The 22,355-nt window shown below is 48.3% G+C and overlaps 1 protein-coding gene across 1 annotated transcript; it reads left to right on the top strand.

Moving 5' to 3' along the window:
• The first annotated feature begins 6,386 nt into the window (after positions 1–6,386).
• GPAT2 (glycerol-3-phosphate acyltransferase 2, mitochondrial) lies at positions 6,387–20,811 on the top strand. Its single transcript, XM_044660788.1, has 21 exons — positions 6,387–6,416; positions 6,693–6,806; positions 7,647–7,720; positions 10,561–10,665; positions 11,427–11,555; positions 12,738–12,837; positions 13,174–13,310; positions 13,872–13,971; positions 14,074–14,286; positions 14,628–14,738; positions 15,017–15,102; positions 15,551–15,669; positions 16,610–16,680; positions 16,883–17,141; positions 17,280–17,428; positions 17,523–17,600; positions 17,974–18,105; positions 18,193–18,313; positions 18,968–19,033; positions 19,393–19,448; positions 20,037–20,811. Exons 1-21 carry the CDS (start codon positions 6,387–6,389, stop codon positions 20,151–20,153), a joined length of 2,367 nt encoding a protein of 788 aa, XP_044516723.1. The 3' UTR covers positions 20,154–20,811.
• Positions 20,812–22,355: the final 1,544 nt, after the last annotated feature.

Below are 22,355 nucleotides of genomic sequence, written 5' to 3'. Positions count from 1 at the left end.
CTTCTCCTCTCCAATCCCCCTTCCTCGTCTCCTCTTCCCCTCCCCCCATCTCCTCCTACTACTCCTCTCCCCTCCTCCACTCCTCTACCTTCCCCCTTTCTCCCCTCCTACCACTCCCCCCCCCACACACACACACATCTCTCCTTCCCCACTAGTCCACAGGTGGGTGCTCCTCTTGAGCCCAGAGAAGGGCAGGGTGGAGTTGGAAACTCGAATGTCCATTGGCTGCTTCGGCTGTCAGTCAGCGTGTGCCTCCCCTTCAGCCTCACTTTCAGGCTCCTTCCTGCGGGCACAGCTTTGTTCTGGGTGGGGAGGCTAGAGCTGGGGCAGGTGAGCCTGGGGCCCCGGGGACATGGTGAGGGGGAGGCATTAAAGGGGGCCCCTGGGACCCAGGGCTTCCACTGGGGGTTCAGAGCCTGCGCTAGGCTCGAGCACACAGAACCACTGGGGATACAGGGGCTTGCCCTCAGAGAGCTTCCACTCATACTCAGTAAGTTAGTGAAGCCCTTTCCGGGCTTTTACTCTTCTGGGACCCCCCCCCCCCCCCGAGGAAGTTCGAATGAATTTTAATGGGATCCAGATCCCAGGCGGAGAGATGTGCTGGGGAGGACAGCCCTATCCTGCTTTGCCTGGTTTAGGCAAACCGTGCCCCGACCAGTTAGCAGGCTGGCTCATGGAGGGATTTGCCTGGACTGTGAGGGGATCGGAAGTGGGGTCACTGTTGAGGTAATTGAACCAGCTTTCTAGGGTTTGGAAGGAAATGACCTCCTGCTTTTGTTTTCCTTTTCCTTTTTTTTTTTTTCTTGCTTGCCTCTTTGTCCCTCAACCAAAGGAGAATACCTAGATGTGGTTCTTGAGAAGGGAGGTGGAACTCTTCCAAAGCTAAGATTCTTGGCTGCCTCAAAAAATATTATCAATGGCTCAAATTTACATAGCACAGAGGAGGAAATAGAATCATAGAAATGTGGATAACACAAATATTACCTTTTTGATGAAGAAGCAGAAAAGAGAAAAATAGATAGCACAAATGTTCCCCATTTTATAGATGAGGAAACAAACTTGGAGAAATGTAGATAGCATGAATATTCCCTATTTTATAGATGAGGAAACAAGCCTGGAGAAATGTAGGTAGCACAAATGTTCTCCATTTTATAGATGAGGAAACAAAGTTGGAGAAATGTAGATAGCACAAATATTCCCTATTTTATAGATGAGGAAAAACCTAGAGAAATGTAGATAGCACAAATGTTCCCCATTTTATAGATGAGGAAACAAGCCTAGAGAAATGTAGATAGCACAAATGTTCCCCATTTTATAGATGAGGAAACAAGCCTAAAGAAATGTAGATAGCACAAATATTCCCTATTTTATAGATGAGGACACTGACCCAGAGAAACTAAGTGATTTAACCTCTCCAAGACCATATACCTATTAAGCATCAGAGCCACATTTCTAATAGAGATTCCAATGCTTTGGCTTTTTCCACTCTACTGCCAATCAGCCTCTATCTCCTTAAAGCCTTCAGCTTCATTGCCCCAACTGACCTAGAGAGAAATGTAGAAATTATTAAAAGACTCTGGACCTCAAGGGAGTGGGATGATGTTTGAGGCAGTAATAGTAAAAATAGCTGCCTTTTTAAAAAATAATGCTTTAAGCTTTACATAGTCCTTTGCATAGATTATTAACTCATTTGAGACTGCTAAGATCTCTGGGAGGAAGGTGCTACAGGTTTTTATCTCTATTTGTAGGTAAGGAAATTGATGCTCAGGGAAATTAAGTGATTTGGTGATGGTAACACAGCCAGTTGATGTTAAAGGTAGAGTATAAACCTGTTGTCTTCTTGACTCCAAATCTGGCCTTTGACCAGATCCTCCGTCCTGGGGCCACAATCTTAGAACTGCTTATGTGCTGTCCCAAGCAAAGTTAAGAGTTAAATGGAAGGCGAGTTTGACAATCTTAAGCATCTTTTCTAACCTTTTTCTAATCTGACCCTAGACATCACTTAATCTAATTTTAGCTTTTTACAGCTGAAGAAAATGGCCTGTGCTCTTTCCACTCTACTAGGATGCCATTTTAGTGGATTTTTTGTCTCTACCTAGGCTAAAGGAGTTGGAAGAATCTGAGTACCCTTGGTATGAATAGTGGCAAAAAAGGATAGAGAGTTTCCCACCCCATCAACTCTGGGGTATAGACCCATTAGATATTAGTATAAGGACAAACTCATGGAGGTTGATCTAGGGTTCCAGGTCAAGGGCTATTCTTGCCTTGGGAGAAGGGAACATTTTTTGATATATTCTCCCTTTAATGAATTAGGAGTAAAGGGCATCTAATATGAGGAAAATGTTCCAGACCTGAAATCAATGAAATATTTTACATTAGTCATTTGTCCAAATGGGACATTGAAGGAATTAGTTCCTTCCATTGAGTAGGTTCATTCCCACATTATAAGGATGAAGAATGGGGAAGGTGGAGAGAAGGGATCTGTTATTAAGGAAGAGAGGTTTTTTTCTCAGTGTGAGAACCCTGATTGGCTTATCCAGGGATTCAACTCACATATAGTCATGACAGTCTTCTGCTATAACCAGATTTCTATAATTCAATATGGAAATTTGGGAGGGGCAGCTAGGTGACTACTAGCTGTGTTGAGAGCCAGGCCTAGAGATGAGAGGACCTGGGTTCAAATATGACCTCAGACCCTTCATAACTGTGTGACCATGGACACTTAACCCCCATTGCCTTGCCCTTGCTGCTCTTCTATCTTGGAACCAACCAATACACAGTATTGAATCTAAAAAAATAGAAATTTTGCTATAATGCTTTCTATCCTATCCTTCACATTGATGATGGATTGATCTTTCTTATATATAACTCTTTTAAAAAAACTCGATTAGCTCCCCTTGCCTATTGAGTAAAGTTCAACTTCTTTTCCCTGATATGATGTTCAAGGCCTTCCAAACTCTAACACCATGTTAGATCTAGAAGGAACCTTAGAGATCATCTGGTGTAATCTTCTATCACCTTTCCAAAGTTACTTCATATTACCCTCTTCCATGTGTTCTGTGCTCCATTCTATCTAGATATTGTCTTTTGAGCCTACCCTGCTTCTCTGCCTTTGTTATGTCTCTTCTCCATTACTCCCTGCTTTGCCAGTTGAATTCCTTTTCCATCTTTAAAGCCCAACTCAGATGCCACCTCCACCAGGAACCTTTCCCTGGTCCCCTGAGAGGTAGTGTTTCCCCTTGGACGGCATAGGACTCTACTCTGTTCTTCTACCTCCATTATGCAGTTATCATGTATTACCTGTGTTTATGTCTTATCCTTGATTCACCGCTGCTTGATGGAAGGAAATTTGGCTTATGTAAACTTTGTATCTGCCCCTGTGCTTAGGGTGTGGCAGGCACCTAATCGGTGTTTGAATGCCATTTAAGAAGTGGGGAAGACATTAGACACAGGTTATCCGAAGCCTGAGAGTTTCCTGCAGTGTGACAGCCCTGCCCCCTACTCAGAGGAGTGTACTTTGCTCCTGTGTCCAGCATTGCCCAGGTTCTTCATAAGGCATAGGAAAGGTGGGCAGGAGCAGGGAGGAAATGAGCTTGGTTAGATTAGTTGTATAAGGGTTATGGTTTTAGCAAGCAAATATTTGATTCAATTCAGTTCATCAAACATTGAACTAGGGAAGTAGTGAGAAAGAAAATGAGAGAGGGGTTTAGTAGAGGTTGAAATGTATAAGTGATTTTGTAAGTTAGAATTTGGGGGAGATCTTTTGAGGGATAGGCAGTAAAAACCTTTTTGGATTTATTGAGTACCTACTTGTGGGTAAGACATCACACTGTTGGACTGTTGGGAGTCCAAATTAGGAGCTTTCAGCTTGGTTGGGGGATGAACATGAGCACATTGAAAGATACCTAATAATACAATAATACAATAAGAAGTGGTAGAGATGATAAGTACTCCGGGGTGGGACCGAGAGATAAAAGAAAAGGATTAAGGAAGGCTTCATAGGATAGGAGAAAGAGGAGAGCATCTCATGCTGGGGAATGGTACATATAAAATTACTGGGAGAAGAATGAGTAGGACATATTGGAGAGCCTTGAGTTAACCAGACTAGTTCATCTAAGGAAATAGAGGGAGAAAAATTGGAAAAATATTTTAGGGACTAAATTATAGAGATCCTTGAATGTTAGTCCAAAGAATCTGGATTTTGTCTTCTGAGTAGCTGGGTGGAATAATTGGATTCAGGAAGACATGAGTTCAGATCCTGCTCTTAGACACTTGTTTAGCTCAGTCATTCTGGACAAGTCACTTAACCTTTCTTAGCTTTAGTTAGCAAATCTGTACAACAGGGGAAATAATAGCACTTCCTCCAAAGGGTTATTGTGAGGAACAAATGATTAACCTATGTAAAGTTGTATAAATGCAAGCTAATCTTGCTATTAATAATAATAATGAACAATGGGAGCCCATTGCAGGAAAACATACTTCCAAACCTCAGTTTTTCAGCTTTGACATCTTATTTTCATATTTTGAGCTGCAGAAGTAAGATAGGAGAGCTCGTGCTTGAATACCTGGATTAGCTTAGTCAGAGGAGGTTTGAGATAAAGGGGAGAATTGAGGGGCCTGGAAAAGACTTTCTTGTCTCTCTAATTAGAATATGTGCACTTTGACAGTGTTTCTGTACTAAATGTAAGATACCCCTCCTGGTATGCACCTGGTAGGCACCCCAAACCACTGAATGTTAGAGCTAGAAGGAACCTTAGAGAGTATCTGGTCTAATCTTCCATTTTACAGAGAGGGAAACTGAGACTGAAATGAAATGACTTTCTCAAGCAAAGACAAATCTAGTCAGTGCCAGGGCTATAACCAGGTTGGGGTTGGGGTTAGAATTTACTTTGTTTACCATGCTGTTACTGCACTCTTCCCTCCACCCTCAAGCAAATTTCTCTTCCTTTGACATTCACCATTCAAATCTTTTAACCAGTTTAGATCCTGTTGCCACTTACCTACCAGCTCTCCCTCCTTTCTTAATGAGTTCAGAAGCTGGCTTATAGCAGTCCTCTCCAATCCAATTCCTCCCTTCTTACTAGGGGACTTCAGGATGCATGATGATGTTTCTCAAACACCGTGACATCTCAGTTCCTTACTCAGTAAACAGCAGCTCCCTCTTTCCTCCAAGATCAAATATGAATTCCTATATTTGTCATTTAAATTTTTTCACAGCCTAACCTCATTTTGTGTTTCCAGCCATATCACACATTTTCTACTGTAATCAATGGTCCAGCCAAACTCTCCTTCTTGGTTCTCACACGTGAAGCTCACTCATCTCCCATCTCAGCCTTTGCACTGGCTGTATCCCATGCTTGGAGTATTCTTCGTCTTGAATCCCAACTCTGGGAATCCCTGGTTCCTTCCATGACTCAAATCAAGCCTTCCAGGCACCTCACATTCCCCACCCCTCCAGAGGTTACTTTGCATCTATTTTGGGTGTGTTTTATATGTTTTGCTTTTGCCAGTATCTGGTACATAGTTGGTATTTTAAAAATGTTTGTGGATTGATTGATTCCCCAGCTAGCATTCTTTTCACTGCCTGCCTTAGAAATGTTAAGAAAATGTTTATTGATTTAAAGAATAAATTAATGTATTGCTCACACTCTGGAGCAGAGATAAAAGAATGGGTGAGGACAGGACCTAGATGTTTTTTTTCTCCTGAGAGAAATGATCCTAACCTTTTTTCCTCTGTTCTCTCATTTGTCTAGCTAGCCTAGGACAGTTTCCTTATTCTGTTCCCTCTTTCCATCCCCTACAGATCCATGACTGAGTCCTAGGGTCAGTTCTGCCAGCCAGGCCTTGTGTCTCTCACTGTGGACCAGGGTCAAAAAACAGTGTAGGTGGGAGAAACCAGTTTTCCTACTTGTATGGAACTGCTGAAAGTGTAGGTGTTTTCTCCTGAGGGCTGGATTGATGTTGGTTCGTGCTATATATGTCCTTCATTGGACAAATTGGGTGCTTAGCCTGCCCCCCCTGAGGGCCATTTATTACTCCGATTGGGGTTTTGGCCCCCTTTTCCATTCAGTGAATCAATCCTCTTCATCTCTGAATAATCCTCCTAGATTCTTCAGGAACAGGGGAGGGCTCTGATGTATTCTCTCCCTAAGTCCCATTTCCTTCTGGAAAAGGAGCTTTGATAGCACAGAGGATACAATGGGGAGGTAGTCATTCTGGGGAGGATTTGGTTTTTCATTTCCTGTCCTGAAGTACTAGAACAGCTATGACCCCAGCTCTACCCTTCTCTCTCTCCAGGACAGACCACTTGAGACTGGAGCTTTCCTAGGATTTCCAACCCTCCTCCACTGCCAGGACTTTATCAGGGAGTTCTGAGTTGGTACCACATGGGGAGCAAACCTCAGAGTAATAAGGAGGTATGTGGTAAGGGAAGATGGGGCTAAGGCATGGGAGTCCTCATTTACTGTTTTTCTCTTTTACCCCCACTCCCACATCTTTTGCAGTGCCCCTCACTGGCCTCTACCACCCAAGGACCCATAGCCCTTTCCTTTGGAACCTTCTGCCCTGGTTAAAGGCCAAACTGGAAGCCTAGGGTATCAGAAATCCTGGCTTGTTTTTCTCCCAGACCTCAGAGCTGTTCTTTTAACAGTGGGCTCCTTGCTTGTAATTCTGTTTTCATTTTCCTTTGCCAGGCCAGCATGTGGCCCAAAGGCTTTGGGGTGAAGCTGGAAACCATCACCCCATTCCTGGGGAAGTATCGTCCTTTTGTGGGACGCTGCTGCCAGACCTGTACTCCTAAAAGCTGGGTAAGAGTTTTTCAGGGCCACAGGCAGTGTGGGATACCTTGGGGAAAGACCAGCAGGAATTGGAAGTATAACAAGCTGGGAGAGATGGAAATGCTCAGTTGCTCTAGGAAATGGAGGGCCTAGCTATTTTTTCATGTGGTCATTCCTGATTCTAACCCTTCATGAAACTACAGTAAAACTGATCACATATAAATTTTCTGTGACCCAGGAGACTGGTCAGGAGTTGAAGGTTGAGGAAAGGTAGGGTCAAATTTACAAAATCAAGGCTTAATGCTGACAATCAAAACCAAGAAGGAGGGAAGGAAACAAATACTTGTGAAAGCCTGCTTTGTGCGAGGTACTGCTAAGTAGTTACAAATATTTTCTCATTTGAGCTTTACAACAACCTTGGGAGGAAGGGGATATCATTATACTTATTTTATTTTTGAGGAAATTGAGGCAGACAGAGGTTAAGTGACTTCTTCATCGTCACATAGCTAGTAAAGATCTGAGGCTGGATTTAGACTCAAGTCTTCTGACTCCAGGCCCAACACTCTACTCTCTGTGCTACCTTGCTGCCTTTGGGCAAGAAGAAAGTGGAGTATCGAATATTCACGAATGCTGGGCTATAAGCCGGGCGTACACATATACACAAAACCACTTGTTTCCAAGCATGGGGCATTTCCAGACAGACCTCTCTGAGGCAGTGAGACCAGGTCTTGGGATGTGGCTGGGTAGAAGCATGTTCCCTGGGGTGGCAGAGGGAGAAGGAGAGTAGGACTTTTATTTGGGTCTGGGGAAGAAGACTCCTCTAGCTAGAGGACTCTCTGGCTCACATTCTACCCCATTTTGGTGTCCTAGGAGTCCCTTTTCCACAAAAACATTGCTGCTTTGGGCTTTTACAATGTGATCCTGGTGACTGAAGAGAATACCAGGTAATGTGTCAAGGGTCCAAGGATGATAGAGTGTCACAATGGTTCAAAACCCAAATAAATAGTGCCAGGGGTTGGAAAAGTTAGGTGGTCTCCCTACCTGGGCTTCTCTTTCAGTCAGTTAACAAGCACTTATTAGTTCCCTACTATGTGCCAAGCATTGTAATAGACTCTGGAGATATAAATAAAAAAGCCACTTATGTTCTATTGGTGGAGGAGTGGGTACTTGTTCAAAGATAAGTATATACAGAATATAAGTCAAATAAATAGGATGTGGTTTTGGAAGGGGCAGGGGAGGCACCAACAACTGGGGATATGAAGAGATGGTACTTGGATTGAGTTTTGAAGAGAATTAGGGGTTATTTTTTTGAATATTTAATAATATTTTATTTCTTTCTCTCAATTACATGAAAAAACAATTGTTTAACCTTTTTGTTTGTTTATTTGAGCCAAATTCTCACCATCCCTCTTCTACCTCCTGAATTAGGTAAAAGTGAGAAGGGAAAGCATTCCAGGCATGAGGGACAGACAGCTTAAACAAAGACATAAAAGTGGGGTAGAAAAAGAATAGAAAATGTATCAAAGAGAATAAAATAATATATTATCAGCTTGGGAAGATAGGTTTGAGCCAGATTGTGAAGCTTATTAAATTACAAACAGAGGAGTTTGTATTTTTTATCCTAAAAGCAATAGGGAGCTACTGAAGCTTCTTGAATTCTTGAGTGATACAGTCAGAATTGAGTTTTAGGAATAGCAATGCTGTGACTTCATATGTATAGCTGATATTATATTACTTGTCTTCACAAGTGGTGGGTGAGGGAGGAAGAGAATTTGGAAACTCAATATTTTTTAAATGAATGTTAAAAATGTTTTATGTGTAATTGGGAAATATTTATCAAAATAAAAAAAAATTTTAAATTAAAGAGGAATAGCAGTGTTATGTAAAGGAATAGACTAGAGAGTGTAGAGATGAGATTGAAGTGAAACAAGTTAGGAGGCCACTGTAATAGTCTGGAGGAGAAATAGCCTTTGAGTGGTGAAAAGGTGTTAGAAAAGTTGACAAGGGATTGTGTGCAGTCAAGGCTGACTCCAAGGGGGCAAACTTAGAGGCCTGGAAGGATGGTGGCACCTTCAGCAAGAAATAATAGGGTTTGAGAGGGAAAGATAATATTTGGTTTTGGATATAGCCAGCCTGAGATTCCTCTGGGTGGTTGAATTTTCTCCTTAATAATGGAAGAGGATCAAAATGACATTACTGTGCTGGGATCAATGTATGGTGTGTCCATCTGTGGCCAATCAGATCACTATGAGCTTGGGAGGCTCTGCCATAGGTTAGGGCACAAATAGCCTGGATAAACATTTAGGATGGGGATGTGTCCAGAGAGGAGTGACTGCAATTCTGCTTTGCTTATAGAGCACAGCACCTCCTTTGAGGCAGGCACTGAGTGGGCCTTTTCCAGGGTCTCTCACATCTCCCAGGCAGGACCAGAGCTTTCAGAGAGGCCTGTAAAGGATTCTTGTATTGCTGCTTCTGACCTCAGAGGAAGTGCCTCTGGGACATCCCAGTAGAGATGTTGGGAAGGCATCTAGAAATGCTGTTCTGTAGCTCGGGAGAAAGAGGAGTGCTGCATGTCAGTTCAGAGGTATCATCTGCCTTGAGATGATAGATCCATGGAGGCCAATGGAAGCATCAGTGGAGAGGGAACAGAGAGGAGAGAAGAGGACCCAGGACAGAGCCCTGTGGAGAGGGAGGGTCACAGGTGATGGCACCAGAAAAAAGACCCAGAAGGATCAGGTCAGTCATAGGAAGAGAATCATGACAGTCCAAAACTGAGAAAAGGCCACGAGATTTAGCAGTAAGAGACAACAGCAGTTTCACTTCAAGTTCAGGAATGGAGTTCAGATTGCAGGTGAGAAGTGAGATGAGAGGAATTGGAAGCAATGACTGTGGACATTGGGAAGAATAGGGAGGAAGGGAGAAAATAATTAGCTTGAGAGTCAAATAGAGGGTTTTTTTTTTCAGGAAGTTAGTGGGTATGGATAGATCAAAAATTAGGGCTTTTCCCCTCAGCAATGGGGGAAATATGTGTGCCACTTGCCCTGCTCCAGCAAGCTCAGTGGGTGTGGAGATCTATCTATCATCTCCACATAATCTGATAAGGACTGCTTAGTTGATAAGGAAATAACGGACACGGGAGACAATCTTGACTGTTAACTCATAGCTGCTTCTCCGAAGTGCCATTGAGTCACAAGTTTATTATATATGAAAATTCAAATTCCCTTTCACCCAAAAGCACAAGAAAGTTTCCCACAGTTGCACAGAGCTGCATTTTTAACATAGATAATACAACAGGCTTAGAAGCTTCAAGGTGAAGATAAGAACCAGGCTGGACCTTCAGCTGCGTGATTATCAGCAAGCTAAGTCTGAGAATTCTTTTCTTAGGGGCAAATGCCCCTGCTAAACTAAGGTTTTAGCCTTAGCTGCATTTCTGACCTAAGTGGAGAATGTTAACCTCTTGACTACTGGTTTGCTAAGAGCTTAAAGCTTTTCAATAAGGCCACAATACTTTTCAACAAGAAATCACAAGGATCACCAAAGGGGTCAAAAGAGGAGTCTCAGATTTTTATCTATTTGAGACTGTTTCTCTTATTGGCTTCCTACAAGTGGGAAGTGGTACAAAGACCTCATCATTGATAAGGAGATGGTTTGTCCCCACTCCCAGGAAAGAGATGCTGATCGGAGGCCTCTGAGGGTGAAAGTGGGAGGTATGTTCAGTTATATATAATCTCCTCCAGTGTTTCCTTCTACTCCAATGCTGAGCTTTTGGGGTGCTTCCCTCCAGGTACCGGGGCTGGTTGGTACGAAGGCTTTGCTACTTCCTGTGTGCGATGGACTGGAAGATCACTCCCACCCCAGACACAGGGGAGAAGATTTTGGGCAGCAAATGGTGAGGATGGTTCTTGGCCCTGCCCTGGAGTAGGCCTAGCAGGGAGTACTTTGTTAAACAATGATTTCTTGTGCCTTGGTTGTTACTCACTTGTCTGCCCCTTCAGACCTAATGCCATGCTCTTCCTCCTTTAAAAAAATGGAGGAGGGGAAAGCCAGGTAGCTCAGTGGATTGAGAACAAGGCCTTAGAGACAGGGGTTCCTGGGTTCAAATCTGGCCTCAAACACTTCCTACTTCTGTGTGACCCTGGGCAAGTCCCTTTACCCCCATTTCCTAGCCCTTACCACTCTCCTGCTTTGGAACCAATACAAAGTATTGATTCTAAGAGAAAAAGTAAGGGTTTTAAAAAAATGGAAGAGTCTGCAACATCAAGCAGGTAGGCTTCTTACCTTCTGTGGTTCACAAAGTCTAAGGAATGTTATAGCTGTGCTGTTGTTGGACAGTAACTCCTAAACATTCTGGTAAAACTCAGGAAAAGGTTGTGGCAGTAAGAAGGAGAACTCAAGCTAGGAGCCAGGAATCTAGGATTCTGTGCTGGGCCTTTCAGGCTTCCCCTTTCCTCATCTCTCTTGGTTCCCTTTGGATAATGAAGGCTCTGATGTTGATCCCTTTCCTTCTGTCCAGGAAGCTAAAAGAGATTCCTTAGAAGGTGTTACAAAATGCTTTGAGATCCCTTCTACCATCCATGTGTGCTTTCCCAAGGCAGAGGATTGCTGCTGCCTTTCTCTCTCACAAATCCTGACCCCCAGCTCTTTTCCTAGGATACAAGAAATCCTCTCAGGGAGGGCCCCTGGAGGAGCAGGTGAAGGCCCCAAGCCCAGTTCTTTGAGAAGAGATGTACAGCATATTTTGGGCCAGATCCAGGCCTCCATCTACCCCTTTCTGCTCAGGTAAATCTACACAGACTAAGTAGAGATCCCAGGGGCTGTGAAAATAAGCTGGGATAAAGGTGAGGCAGGTAGCCTTCAATTCAAAACCAAACCAACCCTCCCTCTCTGGTGAGAAAAGATACTGGGAATAGAAGGTGTTTAACAGAGCAGCTGAGTCTTAAATAACCAGGAATTTCGGACTCCTGGGTCTTCTCCTCATCACTCTGGCTCCTGTCTGCTTGGGCCCTTTTGTCCTCTGCTGTGGGGATGGAAAGGGAGCTGGGAAGTGGGGTACAGGGAGGGAAGGACTGGCCTCAGAGAGAGTTCTGAACCTGGGCCTAAGCCCTGATTCTGCTGCTTATTAGCTCTAGGACTGTCAGAAAGCCCTTTTGCTTCTCAGAGCCTCGATTTCCTCATCTGTCAAGTGCAGATAAAAATACTTGCACTTCCTATATCACTGGGCAATGATAAGAATAATCTCTTGTAAACTGTGAAAAGTCTTATGTAAGCATGAGCTGTGATTATTCTGCTGGAACAAAAGTTGACATCCTATAGCACTGCTGCTGCTAGTCCCTGCCTTCCTACAGCCTCTGGCTGAGAAAGGGCTTGAGATGCAGGAGACCCGACCCTGTGGATGCTGAGCTCCTTGCTCAGAAGGAACTACCTCTGCTGCATGAGTTTGTAGGCAGCAGTGAATTGGGGGACAAAGAAGATGACAATTGGAGCTCCCCCTTCCTGTACATACCAGAAGAAAGAGAGAACTTCAAGGCTCCTGGAGTAGAGTTTATTTTTGTTTTTTTTTTTTAACCCTTACCTTCCATCTTAAAATCAATACTGTGTATGGGTTCCAAGGCAGAAGAGCGGTAAGGGCTAGGCAGTGGGGGTTAAGTGACCTGCCCAGGGTCATATACCTAGGAAGTGTCCAAGTTCAGATTTTAATCCAGGACCTCCCATCTCTAGGCTCTCTATCCACTGAGCCACCTAACTGTCCCCTTTGGTAATTTTTTTAATGTTTGGTGCTGCACACTGCTCTTTTAGGCTGCTGGTTTGTGAAAGTCTCCATTATGAGATCCTTTGTTTTTCTATCACCATCTTGCCTTTCTTGTTTGTCCTACCCATGTTTCTGTTCCTGATCCCCTTTCTTTTCTTTCCTTTCCCTTTTCATTCCTTCCCCCTTTCCTTTCTTCTCCTCCCTCCTACCAGGATATTCAGCTGGGCTCTGCTCAAGTTCCTAAACTGCATCTTCTTGAATGTGCAGCTCCACCAGGGTCAGCTGGCTATGGTCCGCCAGGCTGCACAGGTGGTAAGTGTTTTTGTTGAGAAGCCTATACCCCCATCCCTGACCTCATATCTTTTCCCCATTGCTGTCAACCTTTGTGGGCCCTTGTTCTTTCTCACATTCTGTTGAGAGTGATACTGGAAGCCCTTTCTCTTCTAATAAAGACCATTTTTGTGTAGAAATTTGGAAACCAAATTCCTTGGCTAAGGGAGACCTCCTGGCCTGCTACTTGCTTCCACTCAGATGCTACTAGGTTCCTCCTTCTAGGGTGACTATGGGAGGGTGGGTGAAGGGAGGCAGATTGGCCAATACCCTATCCTTACCATTCTTCTGACTCCTATAACCTTCTTTTTCTTATAGAAGGATACACCGCTCATCTTTCTCTCTACTCACAAGTCATGTTTGGATGGGCTCCTGTTGCCTTTCCTGCTGCTCTCCCAAGGGCTGGGGGTCTTGCGAGTGGCCTGGGAACCTCAGTCTTACTCTCCAGCTCTGAGGTGAATGCCCTTTTCCCTCTCTACCCCATCACCTAGTGGATGAGAGAGCCCTCAGAGGAAGTCTGTGGTCACACACAACTTTAGGATAGGCTAGAGAAAGGGATACAAATATTTCTGGGGATGAAAAAGGGAATTTGAATCTAAAGATTTCTTGGAAACTTCCCTATTAGAAGTTATTCTCCTGTCTGTTGATGCCTTTTGATTCCTTCTAGCCAATTTCCTTTAAGCCCTTTCTACCCTCTTATCACCCTGCAGAAGCTAGACATAAAAAATATTTCATTCCTCCATCTACAGAAGCTGATCCAATTTGGTGCTTGGTTACTCTTTGGGTCCAAACCAGGGCCTGAGTGTTTACTCTAGGCTACAAGGGTCTGGTCTCCATTGTTTCTGGTCCTGAGAACCTTGGAGAGGAAACATAGCAAGGGGGTTGGGTTTGTCTGGGGTAGACCCAGAGTAGTATTAAATCAAATGGGCCTTCCATAGTGGACATGAGTCACTTTGCCTCCTTCCTTTGGAGGTTAAACTTGTTTCTCTGCATAGATTCTCTCCATGTATCTTTAGGGCTCTGCTGAGACATCTGGGTGGCCTTTTCATGCCCCCAGAGGCTAACTTCTTCCTGGACAACCCCAAAGGGATACTCTCCAGGGCTGTTCTCAGTGCAGTAAGTGCCCAGTCAGTCAGTGGCTAACTAGGGGGATGGGGTGGCTAGACTCAGAAAGCCGAGCGTTCATGTAACTCTCTTCACCCTCCTCAAACTCTGCAGGCTATAGAACAGCTCCTGGCCAGCAAGCAGCCCCTGCTTATCTTCTTGGAAGATCCTCCTGGGGCTGTGGGACCCCGCCTATCTTCCCATGGCCAGGCCTGGCTGGGGCTAGTGCTGCAGGCATTCCGAGAAGGCACCATTCCTGATGCAGCCTTAGTGCCTGTGGGCATTGGCTATGATCTGGCCCCTGATGTGCAGCATGCTGGCCCACGGGTGAGTACTTCCTTTATCAGGACTTGCCCTTCTTCCTCCTCCTCCTCCTCCCTAACCTAACCGCCCTTAGGAGTAGAGAGAATACAGCTGCAGGTCCAGGGAAAGTTTCTACCCTCTGGCTAGAAGAGACAGAGATGAACAGATGAGCCCTGCTGTCAAATCCATGGGCAAGTCCTACATTGGAAATGATGGGGTTACGGTAGCAGGAGTTTGCCCTGAATCTCAGAGAAGCAAGGGATGATCAAGTCCCCCCATTTGCTATTGTAGCAGAACCAGTCTTCTTTCCCTGGGCCAAGCAGACGGGTAATTTATACTTGGCTTACTTGTGTCTCCCTCTACAGGCCTCATCTTGTCCCCTGGGTCTGTGGTGGGGGGCTCTGGCCGTGTTTCGAGGCTTGAGAGGCCGTCGGGGCTGTGCCCGAATAGACTTTGCACAGCCCTTCTCCCTGCAGGTATGGAGCATGGGAAAGTGAGAGGCCTAGAAATTCAAAACAAAATCTCAGACCTGAGATTGGCTGGCTTTGGGGATTGGGATTTAGGGCATCTGTCCACTTCCAAGTCCCATAAGTATCTATCATGATGCATTGGCCTTAGAACCCTGCCGCTCCTCTTATGAAGGTGAGTTTTGAGGTTTCCTGGAGGTTCTGTTGCTCACAGTTCGCCTACGGGTCATGTTGTGGGCCAGTGGGTGAGAGAGAGAGTGGGAATCATCAGACTCTGTCCTGGACAGGAATACTCAGTCAACACCTGGAGTCGTGGTAGGAGCAAAGGACAGTCTCTAGAGCAGCTCCTGTTGCAGACTGTGCTTGGACACTGGTAAGCAAGAAGTATATCAGTTTAGCCTCGGGGAGAAGTGGGCCTCCCCAAGTCCCCTTTGCTTTCCAGCCATTCTTTAGCTTCTCCTTGAATGTATTTTTTGGGAAAGCGAAGATTGCATAGACTGAAAAGGGGGCCATAGGAGACCCAGTTTCCCTCAAACCACTTTCAGTTTCCATTCTTGACAAACATTGGTGATTTTTGGTCTTAGGGCCTGAGATTTCCCTATGATATATTCTAGAACTGGGAAGGGCCTAAGCGTTATTCTGCCAGAGTTCATCCCTCTGTCCTTGGGCAGGACAAGGGTCTTCTGCCATCACAGAGATGGAGGCGTAGCCATCAATGATACTCCCTATCCTCCACTAGGAATGTATTTCTGGGTCCTTGGCTCAGCCTCTCTATCCCATGTATTCCTCACCTCCAAAATCCCTCTTTGTCTCTCTTGCAGGTCTGTTCTCCCTGATTGTGAGAAGCAGCAGGATTGGACTCCCATGTCTGGGCCCTTCATGGCCCTGGAAGAGGAGGATCAGCTTCTTGTGAGCAGGCTGAGCCGCCACGTCCTGAGTGGTAAGGGAGGCCCAGAGGTCGGGAAAAGCATGTCTGTTCTGACTCTGTTGTGTCCATGGGGCAATGCCTTGCCTTTCTGGCAGGGGAGGCTGCCAGGGCCATGGTGAGATGGCCCAGAAATCCTAGTCTGTGCTCTCTCCCTCTCCCTCTTGCCCATGGGTCGGCAGAACTGGGAAATCAGAGGCTCTGCCAGGAAATAGATTATTGGTAGCTCACAGGCTAATGGGGGAGAACGCAAGCAAACCACTATGGACTAGTATGTATATACACACAGAGAACAGTGTGGGGTACATAGTGTTTGTACAAATGAATATATGTTTATAAATATGAAATATTCCTATAAAATAAATATCTGTAAACGAGATCCCCAGCGCTGTTCTGGGTGCTCTGCAGGGATCCCCGAGGGAACAAGACGTCATTTCTCGTCTAGCCAGGGTCAAGACGTGGCCATGCGAAACAAGGCCACACACCACCGATTAGCCAGCCAGGCTGCCAGTCGTGCAGGGCAGACACCACATTATTGTCCAAATTCCAAAAGGGCAAGACTGTTAGGAGTAGAGCTGTTGGGAAATGAACCCTGTGTCAGGGGACGCTTACACACCTGAGACCTCCATGAAAGTCTGCTTCACCGTAGCATTAACTGAGTGGACAGTAGACTCCAGAGAGCAGAAACAGTCAGGGCTTCCTGCCCCGAGGCCCGACCTCTGGCCTCCGGGCTGGCAGCTCCTCCAGGTCATGGCATTTTTTGTCCAAAACTGCAGTGGAATGGGAAGTCTCTTTTGCAAAGTTTCGCTTGAGGTTCTGGGGTTTGGGTTTGAACCCTAGCCGGCAGCCCTACCTGCTGAGCTAGGCTGTATCCCGGGAAGGGCAGGGGGTGGAGAGGGGTGCAGAAGGGCTCCTCCTTCTCCACCGTCTCTCTCAATCTCTGCTCTGCCTGCAGCCAGCATTGCCTGCTCAGCCGTGATGGCCACAGCAGTGATGGCAGCTCTGCTCCTGCACCGGCATCGAGAGGTAGAGGCTGTGTTGGGGGTGAGGGGATACCCTTGCTCAGGGATTCAGGGCTGGGCACGTGTAGCAGGGGTTCTCCTACCCTGGGTTTGGGGTGATCTCGGGAAGGGCCGTTCACTCCTTTCTGGAGCCTCTCGTGCTGCATTCTAGAGCATCTGTCCTCCTTCCCTTTGGGGATCTCAGCGCCTCTCCTGCCTCCCTCCAGGGAGTCTTCCTCTCCAGGCTCCTGGAAAACTTCTCATGGCTAACAGAGGAGACTTTGCTTCGGGGCTTCGATGTGGGTTTCTCAGGACAGCTGCAGGACCTAGTGATGCACGGACTGTGCCTGCTGCACGGCAGCCTCTCCCTGTGGCTCCTGCCCCAGGGGGACGTCCTGGTGCTGCCCAGGGCCGGCCCCACCCTTGCTCAGCTGGCCTTCCACAGTGCTGCTCTGCTGCCCGTCTTCCTTTGTGAGGCTGTGGGGGGTAAGTCCCCTGGTGCTGGGGGATGGCAAGGCTACTCTCCTGTGAATACTGTCCAGGCTTCCCCCCCCCCCCCACGCACCCCTTGGGAGTGACCTCAGAGCCTTCCTCTGTGCATTCCTTTCTCTCCTTCCCCTCTAGCGTGTGCAGTCCGAGCTCTGCTGGCAGGTCGAGTGCCCCCAGAGGGCCCCTGGGAGCTGCAGGGGGTAGAGCTGTTGAGCCAGCGGGAGCTCCATCGCCAGACTCTGCTGCTTCTGCACCTGCTTCCCCAAGACCTCCTCCTGCTGCAGGTCAGGCCGGCCAGCATCCTCGCCCTCGGCCGCGGCCCGGAGCTGTGGCATTGGCCGGTCTGCTGATGGCTCCTCTTCGTCCCTCTCTCCTCAGCCCTGCCAGTCATCCTACTTTTATTGCCAAGAGGTGCTAGATCGACTCATTCAGTGCGGTCTCCTTGTAGCCGAGGAGGTAAAGGCAAAGACTGACTGAAGGCAGGACCTCGGCCTCTAGAGGCCCAAGCCCGCCCCCTCCTCACTCTTTCTGCCTCCAGCCTGCCTTTCCCCTTTCATTTGCTGTGTGACTTGAGAGGGAACTTGCTCTTCTAGGCCCGAAGGTCTGCTCTCCCATTAACAGATGTGATCAGAGGAGGGGGCCCCAGCATTCCTAGAAAGGACCTCTCCTACAGGCACGCCCTGTGCCCAGTGCAGAACTCGCCTCCCCAGCTAAGCCATGACCATGGCGAGTGAGCCCAGGATCAGGGCCTGGCCGGACGTTCCCCTGAAGTCCCAGGAGGACACTCTGTCCTGCCATTAGATGAGCATCAACTTCCCCCTCCCCCCAGGCCCCTGGCACTCGGCTGACCTGTGATACAGGGAATTGGCGCTTTGGAGAGAAGATGCTTTGGCGATCGATGGAAGACTTCAGTGACAGTGACAGTGATTATGAGGATGGCACTGACAGTCGCTGCTTCAAGGTGCGATGAGGCCCCCAAGGTGCGATGAGTGGTGCTGGCACCCTGTCTGGGCACCCTGGAGGACTCATGTCTCTTCCCCCCCTCTAGCTCAGCCAGCAGCTGCGCTGCCCCGACTTCTTCCTCTTCCTGTGCCGCTTGCTGAGCCCCCTGCTCACAGCCTTTGCCCGAGCCGCAGCCTTCCTCCACCAGGGAAAACTGCCCGATACAGGTCAAGCCACCCCTTCTCCTCCTCTCCTCCTGCCCTGAGGCCCCTCGGAGTTCCCTTTCCCACGTTCCCTGTGTCCTGCCATGGCCGGGAGCCTGTTCTTGCTGCTGGCCTTCGACTGAAGCCTTCTGCAGTGGGGGAAACGGCAGGGCAGAGGTTCAGGGGTATCAGGGAGGCGCTCAGCTCAGGAGGGGCTGTGGTGCCTCCGCTGCGTCCAGGCATCTTACTAGTAATGGGACTTGGACGAGTGACTTTACTTTTCTGGATATCAGTCAATCAGCAAGCATTTATTAAGTGATGTGCCAGGCACTGGGCCAAGGGCAGGGCACAAATTAGGGCAAAAATATGGTCCCTGCCCTCCAGGAGCTCACATTCTCCTGGCGGGGAAACAGCATGCCGATGACTACGCACCCACAAAGTCTGTCCAGGGTAAATTGGAGGTCACTGCAGAGGGGTAGCACAAGCGGAGGAGGCGAGGGCCTCAGCAGTGGGCAGGACCCCTTGTGGATCGTAGGATCGGAGCTGAGTCAGTCTGAGGATGGCCCAGGTGATCTCTGAACTCCCTTTCAGCTGTCAGGCTCCGGGTCCTCCTGGTGGGATGGGCTGCCCCTGCCCTGCTCCTGGAGAGCCCCTCTAATTTATGCCCTCTGTCAACAGAGTCAGGTTACACACAGCAGCTCCACCAGTTCCTGCTGAAGAAGGCCCAAGAGGACGGTTCCTTTGGTAAGTCAGGAGTAGTCAGTCTCGTCTCTTCCCTCCCGTGTCCCCTTCCCAAAAGGCAGAGGCTGCTCCCCTCCAGGTTGGGATTTCAAGGCTGGGTTTCCTGGGCAACTGCTGTCACCTCTTGGCCACTGGAAGAATAGCACAGAGGGGAGCACTGCCCCCACCCCCCCAGCCTTGCAGCCTTCCCAGAATCCCGAGGCTTACACCCTTCTCCCCCAGCACCCGCTCCTCGGAGCTCTGTAGAGCAGCCACTAAGGGCAGAGAAGACGCTTCATGTCAGGGTCCAGAGGCCTCCCCGGCCCATGGTGGGGACAAGGCAGCATCCCTCCATCCCCTGAGCTCTCTCTTTTCCCTTCCAGAGAGTACCGACCTGAGCCAGGCTCATAGTGCGGTGATGACCTTCAAAGATTTGGGAGTGAGTAGAGCTGCACCCCTCCCTTACTGCTCTCACTTCCCTACCCCTCTCCATCGCAACACCAGGAGGTTTAACCTCTCGAGAAAGTCTAATTTAAGTCAAACTCCCAGGTTTTTTCCTGCTTTGGATTTTACCCAAAGACAAAACAATACAGGAGGGCAGCTAGGTGACTCAGTGATAAGAGGTCCTGGGTTCAAATGTGACTTCAGACACTTCCTAGCTGTGTGACCCTGGGCAAGTCACTTAACTCCCATTGCCCAGCCCTTACCACTCTTCTGCCTTGGGATCAATATATAGTATTGATTCTAAGACGAAAGGTAAGAGGCTAAAAAGTTTAATTTAATTAAAAAAAAAAAAGTAAAGGGCTGATGTATGCTGGGAGACTCCAGAGAAGATTGGAGTGGGATTGGGAAAACTTCATGAGAGCCCCACAGGTCCACCTTGAAGCACTGGTGATTATCTTCCCTTAGAGATGTCCCTCCAGGCTTTTCAGGTGGTGCCACAAGCCTCGCTGTACCCAACCCGCCTAGACTCCTCTGTGTTTGGGCTTCTGACAGCCACGCTCCAGAGCTTTCTTCTTGCTCCCAGGTGCTGAAGGAACAGCCTGATTCCACGGGCTCCACCCTGCATTTGTCCCCGATCTTCACTACTCAGGAAAACCAGGAGAAACTGGAGAATTTCATCCGTCAGTTCATTTGTGGCTAGAAAGCCCAGAGTGAGGAGGGACTGGAACATCCTGTCCCAGCAAGAAGCAATCTCCAGCCCCAGAACAATGAACCTTGAACTGAGGAGAGTGGCTAAGTGTTGAGATTCAAATCGGTTATCCCATATTTAACAGATTATAAAAAGCCTCTTAGGTCTGAATTTGAGGGCCCCCAGTTGTGTCTTTGTCGGCCCTCTATCCAAGCATACCCCATGAGCCCTTTAGATAAGTGTAGAGAAGGCCCGCCCTCTCCCCAAGCCCAGCCTGGGCTTCTGGCTACATACATTCCTTAAGCCTTTTCTGCTCCTCTTCTGTCTCCCAAGGCCCGTCTCAGCAGGCCAGCTCCTGCCGGAGCCTTCCCAGCAGAGACGGTCAGCCCGGACGAAGGCCAGCCAGAAGCCGGGAGCTCCCGCTTTGAAGGAGCGCTATTGAGGAGCGGGCTGTGCCCTCCTGCTTCTGATCAGTGCCCACAGGCAGCGCGGGGTGAGCAGAAGATGGATTTGGTGTCGGGAGACGGGGATGGAATCTTGCTTGTAGTGCTTCGGAGTTGTGTGACCAGGGGCGAGTCTGCACCTCCGAGGCCTTTGTTGCCATAATCTGTAAAATGGGATTGATATGTTTGCACTCTACCTCAGAGGCTGTTGGGAAGAAAGTGTTTTGCAAACCTCTATGTGCTTTATGAATGAGTTATTGTCAAGAGTATGAATGGAACCAAGAACCCTTTACCTTCTGGGCAAGCCCAGAGCCCCGCCTGACTGAGCGAGTTCAGGTTCTGGCCCCGGGTGGTCAGACGCCCTTGATGCAGCGGCTTCCTCTGGGCCTGACTCCTCGCCATTGCTGGGGATGGAGCTCCTGGGACCCAGGAGCATATGGGCGCGCCACACGTTCTTGTGGAAAATGATGGCAGCCCTCAGACTCTCTTCTGTAACAAGGACAAGTTGCTGGGTCGTCTGCTGATTTTTCCCCTAAACCTTCTTTCTACACACACCCCAGGAAGTGGAAATGGGGCATCTCCCTCCTAAAGGATGAATGGGGAACCAGGGGTCCCCTCGGGGTTCTCACTGTCACCACCCATCAGCCAGACTTCAGAAGAGACCAGGCGCTTCCTGAGGGTCTCTGCCAGTCTCTGCAGACATCTAGGCTAAGGAGACTGGCAGGGCAGGCCTCTGGCCTCAGGGAAGAGGCTCACTGGGGAGAAGGGAGATGGGAGATGGGCTGGGCCGGATCTCGGATCACTGGGGGATGTTGCTGCCTTCCAGAGGGGAGCTCTGGGGACAAAGTCCCATTTCCTGATGGCCCCAGGCAATGGGAGCCTCTGGGGCCTGCAGCTGGGGCCTTTGCACTGGGAGTCTCAGAAAGGAGCTTTACAGTCAGGCTGGTTACAGAGCCTGGCCTGGGAAAGAGGCCTCCAGGCCTCGAGGCACCTGCCAGACATTCCCAAGGGCCAGGGCAGCACAGTTCTAGGCACAGAGGGGCAGGAGGAGTGCTGCTTACAGAGTGCTCCCCAGCTCTTATGGGTCTCCCTCAGCCAGATGCCATGCATCTTTTTAGCCCTTTTACAGATGAGGAGACAGTTTCACAGGCATCTGGCAGCTTACCCAGTCATTCAGAGGTTGGATGTTCCTTCCCCTTCAATGCTTTAAGTCATGGAAACAAACCTTTAGTCAAGCAGTTATTAAGTGAGGGCCTGTGCCCAGCATCGTAGGAACACCAAGAGAGCAAAGGCAAGACAGAGCCCACCCTCGGGGCAGGGAGAAGAGGCTACAGGGGCTTCTGTCTCTATATAGGAAACTGATACAAGGGTGGCCCGGGGCTCAGTGGACAGAGAGCCAGGCCTGGAGATGGGAGCTCCTGGGCCCTGGCTGAGGGGCGCTGGTCAAATCCCTTCACCCCCATGGCTCAGCCCTTACCACCCTTCTGCCTTGGAACCAATCCTTCATAGCGATTCTAAGACAGAAGGGAAGGTTTTAAATAAATTAAAAGGCCACAAGGTAATGGTAAGCCCGGGGAGGAGGCCATAGAGGCCCAGGACTCCACAGAGGGCCTCGCAGGGTAGCCTTAACCTAGGAAAATGACAAAGCCTGATAAGAAATAGAAATGGGTCCGTGCCTCGCTTCTGTGGGGGCTTTTCCTGGAGGGCACAAGGGTCTGGGGTGGTATGGCAGAAGGTCTGTGGTCTCCTGCTCAGAGACGGCCACTGGCTT

This window comes from Gracilinanus agilis, chromosome 2 (genome assembly GCF_016433145.1).
Source record: "Gracilinanus agilis isolate LMUSP501 chromosome 2, AgileGrace, whole genome shotgun sequence".
In the NCBI taxonomy this organism is placed as follows: Eukaryota; Metazoa; Chordata; class Mammalia; order Didelphimorphia; family Didelphidae; genus Gracilinanus; species Gracilinanus agilis.
The sequence above is the reverse complement of the archived record's forward strand: the minus strand, read 5'-3'. Positions and strand labels throughout refer to the sequence as shown.

What these genes read in the sequence shown, in the direction of transcription:
- GPAT2 (XM_044660788.1), top strand. Translation starts at nt 6,387, where the DNA reads ATGGGGAGCAAACCTCAGAGTAATAAGGAG. An exon ending in GGGAAAACTGCCCGATACAG is followed by an intron (nt 18,314 to 18,967) that starts GTCAAGCCACCC and finishes CTCTGTCAACAG; the next exon opens with AGTCAGGTTACACACAGCAG. An exon ending in CCAAGAGGACGGTTCCTTTG is followed by an intron (nt 19,034 to 19,392) that starts GTAAGTCAGGAG and finishes TTTCCCTTCCAG; the next exon opens with AGAGTACCGACCTGAGCCAG.